General features: G+C 37.3%; 1 protein-coding gene and 1 long non-coding RNA gene across 3 annotated transcripts in view; one reads left to right on the top strand and one right to left on the bottom strand.

Annotated features, from left to right (window-relative positions):
• Positions 1-10,628, bottom strand: part of LOC125694011 (uncharacterized) — a 22,346-nt gene extending 11,718 nt beyond the window's left edge. The window contains exons 1-2 of one of the 2 annotated variants that reach the window (XR_007377362.1): positions 6,227-10,628; positions 4,838-4,893 (exon numbers count right to left, since the gene is read on the bottom strand). This is a non-coding gene — a long non-coding RNA (uncharacterized LOC125694011). Of the gene's footprint in view, positions 1-4,837 lie in introns of both variants that reach the window. The other variant, XR_007377363.1, reaches the window with a different exon arrangement.
• On the top strand, positions 1,941-14,530 carry LOC125693977 (uncharacterized). The gene is made up of 5 exons (XM_048946568.1): positions 1,941-2,143; positions 10,644-10,679; positions 11,207-11,341; positions 12,205-12,251; positions 13,973-14,530. The coding sequence occupies exons 1-5, from the start codon at positions 2,074-2,076 to the stop codon at positions 14,297-14,299; spliced, it is 615 nt and encodes a 204-aa protein (XP_048802525.1). The 5' UTR covers positions 1,941-2,073; the 3' UTR covers positions 14,300-14,530.

The raw sequence follows: 14,530 nt of genomic DNA, 5'->3' as shown, positions 1-14,530 counted from the left end.
CCACCAAAAAAAAATTATTATTATTATTATTTTTTTTTTTTTTTTACAAGAGTCAAAGGACATTAGAAACGCTTTAGGGTTTTGTAATAAGACGACGATATTGACCACAGCAACAAAACCCCTCCCCATTTCCCAAGGTCCTTCCTTGTGCTCATCAAATCAGGAGGAACAAACATGAAATTTAAACTCAATTTACCTATTTTTGAGTGATCGTTTTCTCTCTCATTGTTTCGCTCTCTCATTAAAATTTCGGTTTTATAATGAGGATACAAAGATTACGTATTAACTACTACTATAGCACAAGTTTCTGGCATAAACTTTGAGCAACTCAACATTAGCACAAGCAGAAATTACAGCGCTCAGAACACATCCTTTTAATGATCAGTTTTACTGTCTATGCTGGCTATGGACTCCGCCACTAGGTGTCTTCACAGCTCAGAATTACAACGTGCAGTCCCAGTATTTTGTCTTCAGTGGAAGTTTGGTGAGTGGGTGGATAGTTAGACTCCAGCAGTTTTCTTTCTTAACTGTTTTCCAGTTATGCTGGTTTACAGTATTTGTAAGGCCATATCCTTACAAACATCTCTATGATACTCCCAATCTTATGAACTGTGCTAGGCTCTTCTAACAGTTAAATTTTGGAAAGCTATTCCATTATTTTCTCCAAAATATCACTTAGATTTTTGCTAAAGTATAACATACCCCTCTACTCTGTTCCCATGAAACCCCACCTGGAGTACTGTGCCTAGTTCTGACACCCCCAACACAAGAAAGACACAGAGCTGTTGGAGTGGGTGCAGAGGAGGATCATGAGGAAGATCAGAGGACTGGAGCACCTCCCCTACAAGGACAGGCTGAGAGAGCTGGGGCTCTTTAGCCTGGAGAAAAGACAGCTCCAAGGAGACCTTATAGCGGCCTTCCAGCACCTGATGGGAGCCTACAGGAAAGCTGGGGAGAGACTATTTTTTTAAGTGCATGTAGCAACAGTACAAGGGGAAGTTACTTTAAACTTGAAGAGGGTAGATTTAGACTAGATACTAGGAAGAAATTCTTTGCTGTGAGGGTGGTGAGATGCTGGAACAGGTTGCCCAGTGGGGCTGTGAACGCTCCCTCCCTGGAGGCATTTAAGGACAGGCTGGATGGGGCTTTGAGCAGCCTGTTGTAGTGGGAGGGAGGGCTGGAATGAGGTGATCTCAAAGGTCAGTTCCAAACCAAATCATTCTATGATAAACACATTTTAAGATAGAATTTCATAACTGCATTTTTTTTCTTTCCTGGTTTCTATCTGTAACTGTTATATTTCCATTATAAGCAAAAGTGATAGCTGCTCTGCACAAAATTCCTGTTTAACTCTAGTTTGCTTCTAATTTTATGAAGAATCTCTCCATCTGTTAGGATTTTTGAGGAGCAGATATTTTAGAAACATTCAGAGAGCAAAAAAAAAAAAGTAATATGTACTTTAAAAGAGTAGCCCAAATCCAAATCTAGATTTCTTGTCTCTATGTCACAAGAAGGCTAAGATTTGGAATTGAGCAGACTACTGTGAATTAATGAAAATTGCGACAGATCTTTATCTAACAGTCTGCAAACAGCTGATTTATTTGGCTTCCTAATTTTAATCTTCTATGTAACTAAGGTTGATTATAATAATACATAAAAACTACACAATTTAAAAATACTATTTTGCATTCTTTTCTTGGCGTACTGCTGCTTGTAAAATCAAAATCTCAAATGCAGAAGAATCTTACTCAAAACAATGTGCAGCTCTATTGCAAAGCAAAGTATGTTTTACTCTGAATTACAGAGCAGTTCTGACATATCACAAAACAATCAAGCAGTTCACATTTCAGCTACAATGAAGCTATGGCATAACCCTCCATGTTTTTGCATAATACTTTGCTTCCCTGCCCCTTTTCTCAGTGTTATCTTAACAGAAGAACTAGAAAAGGAAATCAGTTCAGATATGTCTCCTGTGTGAACCTAACAGGATGCAAGAGGCCATCTGAGCTGCACTTTTCAAACCCACAGGAACCCCTCCTCTACCATGTCCTGAGAACAAAGCCTCCTCCAGTCATGTTGATAAGATGGATCTTGTTGTGCAGCCTTCTAGTAAGGCTGGCTCAGAGCAACAATCAGGATTCTGGTAAGTTGTGGTTTTATTATTTATTGTATGTTTGAACACTGAAAGGGAGAGGAAAAAAAAAAAAAAAAAAAAAAAAAACCAGAAACCAATTCCTAGTGTACCTTATAAATAACTTATGTCTTATTTTATTACTGTGTCTGACACTCCTGAAGTAATTAAATAGGATAATGCTGGCAACAATTGAGAAATATTAGGTACCTGGTCTAGCACCTGAGGACCAAACGCATCTTTCTTTGTGGGCTCTGCCCTCAAGCGGGGTGACAGTACTCAAAGCCTCTGCTTGAAATCTAGGATTTCTACCAGCTGCAACCTGGTTTACAGTCGGATTGTCCTTACTGCATAAATAAATGCATCTTTCTTCATTTAGCTTATTTCAGTACTAGTTTTCTGCCTGTTTTCAATTTAGAACCCCCAGAGTTTTTAAACAGAGAAGCCCTCCTAGTTCAAAATGATGCGAGCACAATGTGCTCAATCCACCCGTACTATTAATTTTACTGCAGACTTTATTTTGGTTCTTAGATCTTCCATGCTGTTCCCATCCAGGAGACATAAATGTTGTTATTGAAAGGAAGGTAGTCTTACATTAAGGGTAATAGCTATGGGAGTGGATGTTCTCATCTGCTCTCAGTATGTTTCAGGTATTTCAAACAACACATTTATCCAAATAACACTTGTTACAAGGCATTGCTAAAATAACAAATTCAATATGGGCTATGTGAAGCTTAGTTGACATGAATGACCAATTCTGCAGATCTATAGCATCAGACAACGTTTTTACGAACAAAATACATCAAAAATACTTACAGGAAAGGTTAAGTGATTATTCAGAGTACCCTGAAAGGGAGACTCAAATACTTGGCTTAGAATACATGAATCATCAGGTCAATTAGATGCAGCTGTTTCTTAATTGGAATGTTATCTGAGCTCAGCCAGGCTACCAAATTTCTTCAGTCATTTGAAAATCAAACAGCTTCTGAAGGGAAGTATCCAGCAACAACCTTTTTCATATTCAGCAAAAGTCCTCTCAGCTTGTAAGAGATAACTACTTCTGCTCACTTCATTATGACGGCCTGAGCTATCAGGTTCTCACAGACACCTTCCTCCACTGTCCATCTCATTATTATGTGCGCGAACCCCAAGACTCATCTGCCAGGTTCCTAGATGTTTTTAAAACTAATTTTATTGCACTTCTTACTGCACAAATCCTGTTTACATAGAATCTATTTCACCAGGTTATTCTTTGATCTACATCAAAATTATGTGGGAGAATGAGAGCAATACTGTTTCCTTCTACAATTACTATATAGTATCAGAATCATTTTTACAAAAGCATTACAGGCAGAAGTCTTTGAACACCAATCTCTACACAATCTTGATTTTTTTTTTTTTAAATGTATTTACATTTTAGACAAGTTTTCCAAGCTTGTTCAACTTTTTTTTTTTTTTTTTTTTTAGGATGAAAGTTGAAGGCAAGTTATTTAAGCTTTGCTTGCTCTGCCAATCTATCTAAACTTTCCTAAACTCCTAAAAAAGTTGACACTGACAGATTTTGCATACCAAGTTAATGGCAAACAAATCTTTGCTAAATTAGAGAAGAGGTAAACACAAGTTTTTTTGATAAGTTTACATATGGACCTTCTCTTCTCTACAGCCCCAGTAATTTCAGCTCAGTCAAACCCTGGCTCCTTTGAAACATGACAACATTGGCTATTCCCATCCAGTTGCACTGGCAGTGGTTGTTGATGTCTGGAACATATAAAGTTGATGCAGTATTTCATACTGATCAAAACAAACCAAAACCTAGCAAGGCTTCCACCACCCTGAGAAGCCTAGCCAGTCTCTGCATGCAAATTCACTGGTCCTAAAACATCACCTTTGCTGTTAGCCCTCCCTGCAGGACAGCTGGCACATTCTAACATTTCAGCTATACTGAAATTTGCCATCTTTAAGTTTCAGTCATTGAAACATAAAGACATATTCTCTGCTCTTACATCACATAACAACTTTCATCAAGGAACTGTTTTAGATAAATAAATAAAGATGCAGTTCTGACAGCTGCCTTGGCACACAGGTCAGCATCACAAATGTTATCATCACTAAGAAACATCCACAAAATTGAGCAGCTCTTTACTGTTTGCAAAGCAAATATAAAAAGTAAATGGCTGTATTTAGAACATGGGGAAAAATAAGCAAAAAGGGCCAAAACTAAGTTTCTATTAGCTAAATGACAAATTAATTCATTTTAAATATATCACAGGTTTTTTTTCTTGTTGTTGTGTTTTTTTATTGTTAATTCCTACATATGGCATACTATGTCATCTCTTGGTCCTCTTTAAAATGGCGAAGAAGAAAACAAGATTTCAATTAGTAATTCTTAATTTACTGGAATTCTTTCAAATTCTTAGATGAGGTGTGAATGACATCTTTTAGAAACGAAAGATTAGAAAGCTCAATTTTTAGCTGTTGTTTTTCTCCGGTGAGTTGAGTTACATAAATAGAAAGGTGTCTTCATTATCCCTGTTGGTTTCGCTTAATAAATAATACCATGACTACTATGTCATCCCCTTGACCATAAGAATAAAAGAAAAAAAGTGTTTTTTATAAAATTACATTATTGTCACACATCTTTCATTATTATATAAGTTTAGAGTGCACATTATCATGGTTGTTCACTACACAGAAAGTTTTCCTTACCTGTAAAATTAGTTCTAGGCACAGTTGAGCTTGGCTTGCCACAGTCTATCCAGAAGCTCAGTGAAGCGATCCAAAAGAAAATTTGCTGTTATTCAATCTGAACCTTTCTAAGTTCTGTAAGCTTGAAAATGATCTATAGAACTTTCATATTACAGATTCTTTTACCCTCTTAAAAACCGCCCATTCAAATATTCATCATGAACTCCCACGTATATAAAACACTGAGAATTTCAGACATGATATCAAACCTTCTAATTGGTTTCAGCTCATAACAGCATTCCAGAAAGAACAATTCAATTTCTTTTGGAATTCACATGCAGTCTTTAATGGGAAGATTACAACTCCCTGAGATTGACTTTTTATACCCCATAGCAAGGTAAAAAAAAAAATAAAAAAATAATCACATTGTCAGGGGAAGAGTATTCAGAGCCACATTTACTCTCATTTACTGAGGTTTATTGAGTGTTTCTTTCTAATAGCAACCAATACATAGAAAACAAAAGGTTATCTACTAATTAAATGTTGATTCTCCCTTCTCCCCTGCTGCCTGTTAAAGACATCCCTTACAGTCTAAGAAATGTTTTTATATTATTATTTAAATCCGAGATCTTCTCTGAGACCTATTCATTTTCAGTGGTCCTTAGAGCTAGGAAAGATATTTTAAAGTCTGCATTAAATATCTTATTCTGTATAGAGTCCCAAGAATTTTGGTTTCAGACAATTTTTTCCCCACTGCTTTTTATCTACTTAAAGGTTTTTTTGTTTGTTTGTTTTTAATTACAAATGGGATGACTCGTGAGAGAGGAAAAGCTAACAGGAGATTTTAGGACACATTCATTATGAATTCCCACAGTTAATTGTTGATGGTGGATTATAAAAAAAACTCTTTTGCTATCCTAATTTTTATTGAGCTTCAGAACAATTCCAACTAAGAGTCTTCTAAAGGCTGAATGAGTGTCCTCTTTTCTTTTTAAAGATTCTTTTCTAGCAGGTCCTCAAATTTATGGCTTATAATATATGTAAAGTACTAGCTTTGTTTCTAGTAAAAGTTTATAAACAAAACCAAATAGCTCAACTATCAGTCATTAACAAGTCACAGAAGTACAAAAAAAAAAAAATTGCAGTTATTTTTATACTCCAGTCATTGCTTTGTAACTGAAAGAAAGGAAAAAAAAAAAAAAAAAAAAAAAAAAAAAAAAAAAAAAAAAAAAAAAAACCAATCTAAAGCCCAATCATCTTACACTTCTAAGAGGAGCCCTTTTATAGGGCAGCCTACAAACTCTTATGTGCACTAAAAAGTAACCAGTAGCTTGGTTAACAAGTTCAAAAGATTCCTCTTTGACTAACAGAAAAAAAAAAAATTTTACTCAATGAAGTAATAGTGTTTACCTACTATTCACAGGTTGCTTCTAAGGGATTCACAAACATTAACTATGACAACTATATCAATTTACAGTAAGCTAAGCCTCTTCTCATAAGAATACTACTACAATGCTCTCAGTCTACTCTCTTTCCATCCATCCCTCTCTCTACTTCAGGTTTTGTCCTTCTAAGGAGGAGGGGAGATGAGGCTTTATTTGCTAGGGTTAATTGGCAGCAGGTTGCCGAACATTTTCACCTGCAGCAGCAGCAGCAGCAGCTGGAAATGAAGACTAAAAAATGTTTTACACAGGTCAGTTTGTGAAAAAAGACAGAAAATTGGATTCAGACCCAGTAGTGGCTGGAAATATTCCTCTGGAAATATGATTTTAACAAATCTGATTATGTTGTAATTACAGTAGTATGAAGAATGCTCACCATCAGATGACGAAGGAACACAGCTTTGGCACGTGTTGGCATAGGTTTTTGGGGAAGAAAAAAAAAAGAAAGAGGAAATGTTAATCAAGCTAACCCAGCTGAGAAACTGACTAGCATATGTCATTTAAACTCTTGAAAACGTACCAAATCAGCAAAAGTAATATGAAGTAAGTTCAATTGCAGTGGAAGATTTTTTTAAAGTCTCATTGTCATGAAGGAAATCCTTTGACAGCAGTGGACTTTGCTCCTTACAACTTAACTGGTGGCAGTGCAAGAGATCATAAGGAGGGAAATTTCTTGTGATATCAATGCAAGAAAATGCATAAGTGATTCCAGTCCCCAGTTAAAGCCAGAAGGTAACTTCAGCCTTTCTGCACAGACAGTAGAAACCTGTTCTCTCTGAGAGGGTCTGCTGCTGAATGTTACTCTACGTTAAGCTGACCAGTGCAAGACAATCATTTTTTCAGAACAAGAAGTAACACTGATAAGACATTTTTGCTTCCAAGTTCCCATACCACTAATCTTCATCTGACGTCGACAGGATTAAGTACATGGCTGTTGTTACTCAGTCTTTGCATTACCTATCACTTTGCCATAGAAGTTTAGTATTTTGCACTTGTCTTCTTGAACTATCATCTGTCTTTCTACAAAACAACTAATTTATCAAGATCATACATAAGTCAAAACCTGTCCCTTAGTGCTTATATAATTTCTGCCAGCTTTCTAATATGTGTAAATTTAATAGATACCTTCTTTTTCTACAACTGAGTCATTGGTTAAAATCAAAAACTGGACTCAGAACAATTCAATAACCTCTGATACAAATATCCTTTCATTTTTACTTTGTTCTGGTCTAATTATTTAGAGTTTTGCAAGTATTGTATGTGCAACTGTAGCATGTTATCAAAACATATCTAGGCAACAGTTGTCAAAGACAGCCTCAAAAAATATCACAGAAGTCAAAATATATCAGAGAGAGAGAGAGAGAGAGAGAGAGAGAGAGAGATAGAGATAGGGCTGCTTGACTCTTCATGATGTCTGTTACTTGATCACAGGGGGAAATCAGACAAGTTTACTGTCATTTGTTGCTGATGAATTCATCCAGACTGTTACGTTCTCTTTATCTTCACGAGACTGACAGACAGTTTGGTTATTTGTTTTTTCTATACCCATCAACTGGAAGATAAAGACATACTTAGGATTTCTTTCTCTGTACTTGCAAGCAATCACTCTTCATTACATAAGCACTGTACTACAAGGCAGGGTAGGGACGTAGGAAGCTCTTGATGTCACATGCTTTTTATTACTTAGCCAAAGAAATCAAGCACCATAGGAAACAAAAATCTTTATTGATGTCAGGACATCAATGATAAGACCCAAAGTAAAATTGATATATTGGAGCTTGAACACTGAGTTTAGCAGAACTTTACAAAACTGAAGAAACAGAGATAAGATATACATAATTATTTTCATTATTCCAGTTATGACAAATCAATACCAAACAGAAGTCTTTACTTCCGTGAATTATTAATGATTGTGAAGTAAACAATAATCTGAAATAAATCTAAAAGTAACAGAAAATGTCTGTGACAAAGATGACATAGGAAAATATTCTATGCAAATTTTATGCATTTTCTGTCTAAACTACAAATCCAGATTTGATTGAGATATTAACTGATACTCGTATCAGAGGGAGAAAGTCCATTTTAACAAAACTCCTAAAAATGAAGGAAGCTGCAGTCTTGATTTATCTGCTGTTAGTGTCCATATAGAGATAAGTCCTGAAAGTAGACAGAGAAAGCCTAGCAAAAATCAGAGAGAAAAGAAACTGTGATTAGTGGCTTTATGAATATATAATCAATCCCCACACACTGGCACGAAATCCAAGAAGAGAAGAAAAACATGAGAAAAAATCATGTTTTTCTCCTCTTCTTGGATTTGGTGCCAGTCATAGTCTAGCTGAAACTAAAGTTCAAGGAAACTCTGAGAGCAAAATTTGTGTTGGTGACTACTTGGTTATGCACTGTCTAGTATGTTACTGTGAGGAAAGGCCAGTCACACAGTTGTTCAAGACAGAGGTGGAAGGATGAGTGCTGCTGAATGATACCAAAGCATTATCTGAGTCCAATATTTTCACCCCAGAGATCTTCCTCATTACCAGAATGATAGTGAGACCAGTAGGACTCTAAAAGTTGGAGTTCATTAAAAAATGTGGACAACGGATTGAGGGAGATGGTTCTCCCCATCTGCTCTGCTATGGTGAGGCTACATCTGGATTACTGCATCCAGTTCTGGACTCGTCATTTAAGACAGACAGGGATCTTCTTGAGAGAGTCCAGTGAAAGGCCATAAAGAGTATTAGGGGCTTGGAGCATCTCCCTTAAGAAGAAAGGCTGAGAGACTATCCAGCCTGGAGAAGACTGAAAAGGATCTCATCACCGCTGATAAGTATCTGAAGGGCAGGATTCAATTGGATGTGGCCAGTCTCTTTCAGCAGTGCCCAGTGGCAGGACTAGGGCAATGGGCAAAAAATGGAACACAGGAAGTTCCATATGTACATGAGGAAGAACTTCTTTACTGTGAGGGTGTTGGAGCCCTGACACAGGCTGCCCAGAGAGGTTGTCTGGTCTCTTTCTCTGGAGATATACAAAACCCACCTGGACACTTTCCCGTGCAACCTGCTGTAGGCATCTGCTTTAGCAGAAGGGGTTGGAACCAATGATCTCCAGAGGTCTTTCCAACTCCTAGAAGTCTGTGATTTTGTGATTTTGTTATTGTTTAAAGTGAGTCCCATTGAGTCTCAAAAAGATCACTATTAAACAAGTGTATTCCATTTACAGGAAAATCCATTCATGATGGATGATGGCTTCTCCCAGCATGTTTTTCTGGTAGCATAGTAACAGTCCAAAATCAGCTGTGTGGGTAATTACCACCTTCATGCTTCAGTCCTGTCTCTTGGTAATGGGGAAAGAGAAGAAGAGAAAAATAAAAGGAGGATCTGGAGTTGAAAAGCTAAGACTAAATGGCCTTTAGTGAATTATTCAATAATTAAAAATTATCATCTGGAATGAAGAAAGACCATGAGAGGACAGCCTTGTTATATGCTGTATGACTAAACAGAATGCCAATAGGCATGTATTCATAGTTGGTGAGGCAACACAACAGTAAAGAAAACAAAGCAATTCAAGCCTCTTGTTGAGAATGATCTTGCAATAGGGAGTCATAGAATCGTAGAATGGCTTGGCTTGGATGATCTAGTTTCAGCCCCCCTGTGAATTGCCACCTGCTAGATCAGAGAAAGTATGATTTTGTACCCAAGAAGTTCAAGAACAGAAAAGATCTCTGTGCTTTAAGTACCCTCCAGGAGTAAAGGACAAGTGATACTTTCATATTAACTTAGCCAGTTGTGAAGTCTGAACCACATCTGCCCTTCTCAACATTGCTCTGCTGGTAGAAAGCAGTCTGCACATCTGTAATGTCCAATTAAGACAGCTATAAAACTGTTCTGCTGCCACTTCTTCTCATGATAAGTTAATGGACTTGTAACCATTGTTACATTTTGCAACAGGAAAAGTTGCAGCAGAAATAGAAAAACCAGAATTTATGGTTATAATCTGCTGTAAGGCAAAGTATTTTCCCAGATTCCACGATACAGATTTCATTTGAAGGAAGAACAGAGATTCTTGAGTATCAGAAGGGCATATTCACAAATATCATACTATGAATAAATGGTGAAATAGACCTCAATGTACATGCTCTATTAATGTATTTATATGAGTACCAAGGAGTTCTGAAACACAGAACCACTTTGTCAGCAGAGGAAGACAAACACTTCATTTCCCCCTCCAACAAATCACTACAGCTTTTGTTTGTTGAATTTAGTTCCCTCTTCCATCACCAGATTGAAGGTGAGGTTTGTTGACACTTCAGTGTGTGGAGCAGAGAACACAACAGCAGTGCAAAATGTCTGGTTGCAGTTTCATTTCCCTGTCTAATTTTTCTCTTTCAGAAAAGTCTGCAAACATCACCACACCTTCAGCAAAACGTAAGTTCTGATTTCTTATTTCCTCTTTAACAGAAACAAAACAACCAGTACTGCTATGAGTTTCAGTCTTAAATTAAAGCTAGACCCCTAAAATGATCATCTTCCTAATGATGCCATGTGCATAATCCATAACAACATTCATTTCTAGACTCTAGATTTACATATAAATCAATCAGAAAGCTTTTTAGTTCTTTTTGAATACTGTGCAAATACTACAGAAAAAGAATAGGAAAAAAAGACCTTAATCTTAGAATGCATTGGATGTTTATAGCTATGCTTTAATTCTGACCCTTTGTTTGTTTCTGTCGGCCTTGTGCTATTTATCATTCCTCAGCAACACTTTTCCACGCAGTTTTCATTCGAGTATCTTTATACTTGCTAATATGTCACTGGAGATGGTTATCTCATGACATGCTGTACCAAGCTAAAGAATGTTTTAATTACATTAAGAAACCAGTTGCATCAGAAAGAACAAATGCTAAAATCTCCAGTCAAATATTACCCTATGCTAATGCATGTTACTGCAGTTTTAGATGCCTCTACTAAGTCAAAAGAACATGGAAAAAACAAGACATTGCACATTATTTATGCTTCAGTACCCGTGGGTCTGTGCTGTCCATTCATCTTCATATGCGTGTTTTGGAGTCTAAGGAGGTACTATGGTGAGCAGTTTTAACATATAATATTTTCTTACTGTGTATCTGATTCCATAGCTTAAAGTTTCACTGAAGGTTTAATGAAAATCTGCTAATAATTATCCCAATTAATTGTCCTTGTCAAGTGTGCTGGTTAAAATAATGAATCTTCAAAAAGTTCTACTTATTTCATGGTGTTTTTTTTTTCCTTCCAGAGAGACAAGTGTGAAAGTAAAAAGCAAATAAAATACACAGATTTTATAACCGTTGGAATTTTTTCTCCATTTTTTTTTTTTAATTTGGTTGGTTGGTTGTTTTTTTGTAGTTTCTTTTTTGAATGATCAAGTCATAAATGAGTAAGGCTGTTAGCCACATAAATGCTGTCAAATTCTATTCAGTTGCATTTTATATTCCCACTTTTCCCTCTGAGCTATCAAATAGTTACCATATTAATCTCTCATGTTTTACAGGAACTCTTACACAGGTGCCATGCTCTAAGTCAAGAGGGGATCCTGGAGTCCCCCACATCTTATTAAGTGAAGCAATCAATTATTTGTTTTCTCATGGAATGGCTTAAAGATTTTTCCATACCTTTTCTTGCCATTTCACTGCATAGAAAGACAACTAGCCACAAGTACAGCAGGAATTTATCTGCTCCTATTCAGAGAAGCTCTGAGGAACACAGAAACACATTCTATAAGAACATCTTTTTATGCTGATTATCTTTTGGCAGTAAAACAATTCCCAAATATACTGTGGGGATAGATTTTTATTCTTTGAGGGGCACTCAGTAAGGCAAGGGCTGCTTTGGTAATCTATACTCCTCTGTGAGCAGAAAGGCATCTTCTCAATGCTGATTGATTGAAACATCTTTTTTTTTTTCTTCCTAGGAAAGCATAAGAGAACTCCATCAACACCACAGAGACAAGAGAGCCGGGTATGCTTAAATTCTGCCAACACTGAAACCTGATAATGTCCAGTATAACTGTTGGAAATAATCCAAGAAATTTTTGTCAGGACGGTATCTCTGATAAAAGCAGGTTTTATTCGCGATTGCAATGGCGGGCGTCCCACAAGTAGGAGCGCGCCTATGGACACAACATGACAGCCTTTATACCCTGTTTTCTCCCCCTTGCCTTCCCCCTCCCCTGTTTCCCCAATGGCTGGGTACTCCAGGTTCACAGTCTTATCAGAAGGTTTACATTTGTTATTTACTTGTTAATTTATTTGTTATCTGGTGCCAGTCAGTAATCATCCTGTTGTTTCCAAGATGTCTCGGTGCTCTCCTTGTCCTATTGATATGGTGATTTTCTTTAAAGTCATCATCGTTAAACAAAGAGCACTTGGGGGATGATGTCAGGCCTTCCCAATGTCTCTTCAGGCGCTTCCTCGAGCATGCCATGACTTGTTCTTTGGTTTGCTCTCGTGTAGGATATTCTTGCAGTGTATGTGACAAAATATACCTATATACAGAGTATGCGTTCCTGGGAAGGTGATCTTCCCCAAGTTAAGTAGAAGGACTCCCAAAAAGAACTATGATAGCGGAGATTATAAAATAAAAATTATACAATTCTAATGCAGAAACAACATTTGATTCCCACATAACCATATGCTGAAAATAAATTTTTGGATAGTGTAAAATGTGGAGTAGGATTGGAGACAGATTTAGTTGTGGTGCCTGGAAAGAATGGCTTCCCTGGCATGAGATATCACCTTGTCTGAGCTGAAGGGAAAGAACTCAGTGTTTTTGCCACAAAGGTTCTTCAAGCATCTAAACTCCTTTTAAAGTGCATTAATTTGTAAAACCATTCCAGTAGGAATTTAGGCACCTAAAGCACCTCTGTTCACCTGGTTCTGACTGCACAAGACAAAAAGTCACCCGCAGGGTCAGGAAAATGATTGAGAAGAAGGGCTTTACTATGTGGCTAGCACAAATTCAGACAATTCTTGTAATAGGTACCGAGAAAATTAGATGAGCAGAAGGGAGAACACAAAAGATGCGACAGGCACTGGCAGCAGTCACTCACAAAAAAGGCTGTGGTAGGGATCAAAAGGCACCAAATGGACTGTAGTGCTCCCGAAAGACAAGGTGGGGGAAAGAAAATTGAGAGCAGCATGTTCTAAGTGGTTGGAAAAAATGGATGGCAAAAGAGGATTTCTTTAAAGAGAGACAGATTTATAGAGGAACCTGCAGATTTGGGAGAAGAGAGATTTATTTGGGGAATAATTTAAAGAAAAGAAAAAAAAAAGTAATAGGTCAGAGATCTGGAAATAGGAAAATAAGGGCAATCAGAAAGATATTTTGGGGTTTGGAGGGGAAAATGAGGATTTAATAGGCTCAGAAAGAAGAGCTGAATGAGTGTCATAGAAGAGCTTTCAAGAGGATAAATCAGTTTTGCCTTAAGTTGAAATCATGCAAGGAAAGACACGACTGAGTTTGGGAAGGGAAGTGGAGGAAGACTGGAGACACGAGTATGATTTCTAGCTTATTTCAAAGATCAAAAGAAAATCCAATGATCAGTTGAGTCCAATGCACCCATCTTTAAAAGCAGTTTTAAAGGAATACAAGACCAACAGAATCCTACCCACTTCTTATCTAGCAGGAGCACAGGCATAGCCAGACATGCATAGAGCTGTATTCTGTTCTGTCTTTTGCAGGTCAGAAGTCCATCAGCTTTTCCATCCCATGCTGCTGGGACAACTCCAGCTACAGATGAAAGCTCCTCACTTTACTGCTCCATGTCTAGCCCACCTCAGCTCTTGCCTGTCAACAAGATTTATGACAGCGTTCCTCACTGTAATGCTCAGGAGACAGCATCTAACTCACCTCATAATGATCCTTCCATCCCAGCTTCACTTGAAAACCAAGATGTCCTCATATATGCATCACTAAACCATTCTGCTTCTACAAATAAATACCAGAGAAGGAAACTCCCTATAGAAAATGAATTTATAGAATATGCCTCTATTAAGGTAAATAAATAAACATGGCAGACTTCACCAAACAGCCATTTTGTGGCACTCTCAGGTTTATCTTCCCTCCAGAACACCTTTCCTTTCTTTCCCAGGAAAACTTTCCTTTTGTTTAGAAGAACCTGTGAATGCTCCCCCACTGCAGACAGGAATTCAAAACACAGCCTGTGTCATGCAGATGGCTGGGTAATTGCACTGGGTATTCGTCTCTTAAATGGCGGAATTAAAGGAAACACAGCCAGC

The sequence above is a fragment of the Lagopus muta genome, chromosome 1, assembly GCF_023343835.1.
Source record: "Lagopus muta isolate bLagMut1 chromosome 1, bLagMut1 primary, whole genome shotgun sequence".
NCBI classification, from domain to species: Eukaryota; Metazoa; Chordata; class Aves; order Galliformes; family Phasianidae; genus Lagopus; species Lagopus muta.
Note: the sequence above shows the minus strand (reverse complement) of the source record. Positions and strands in the feature narration are given on the sequence as shown.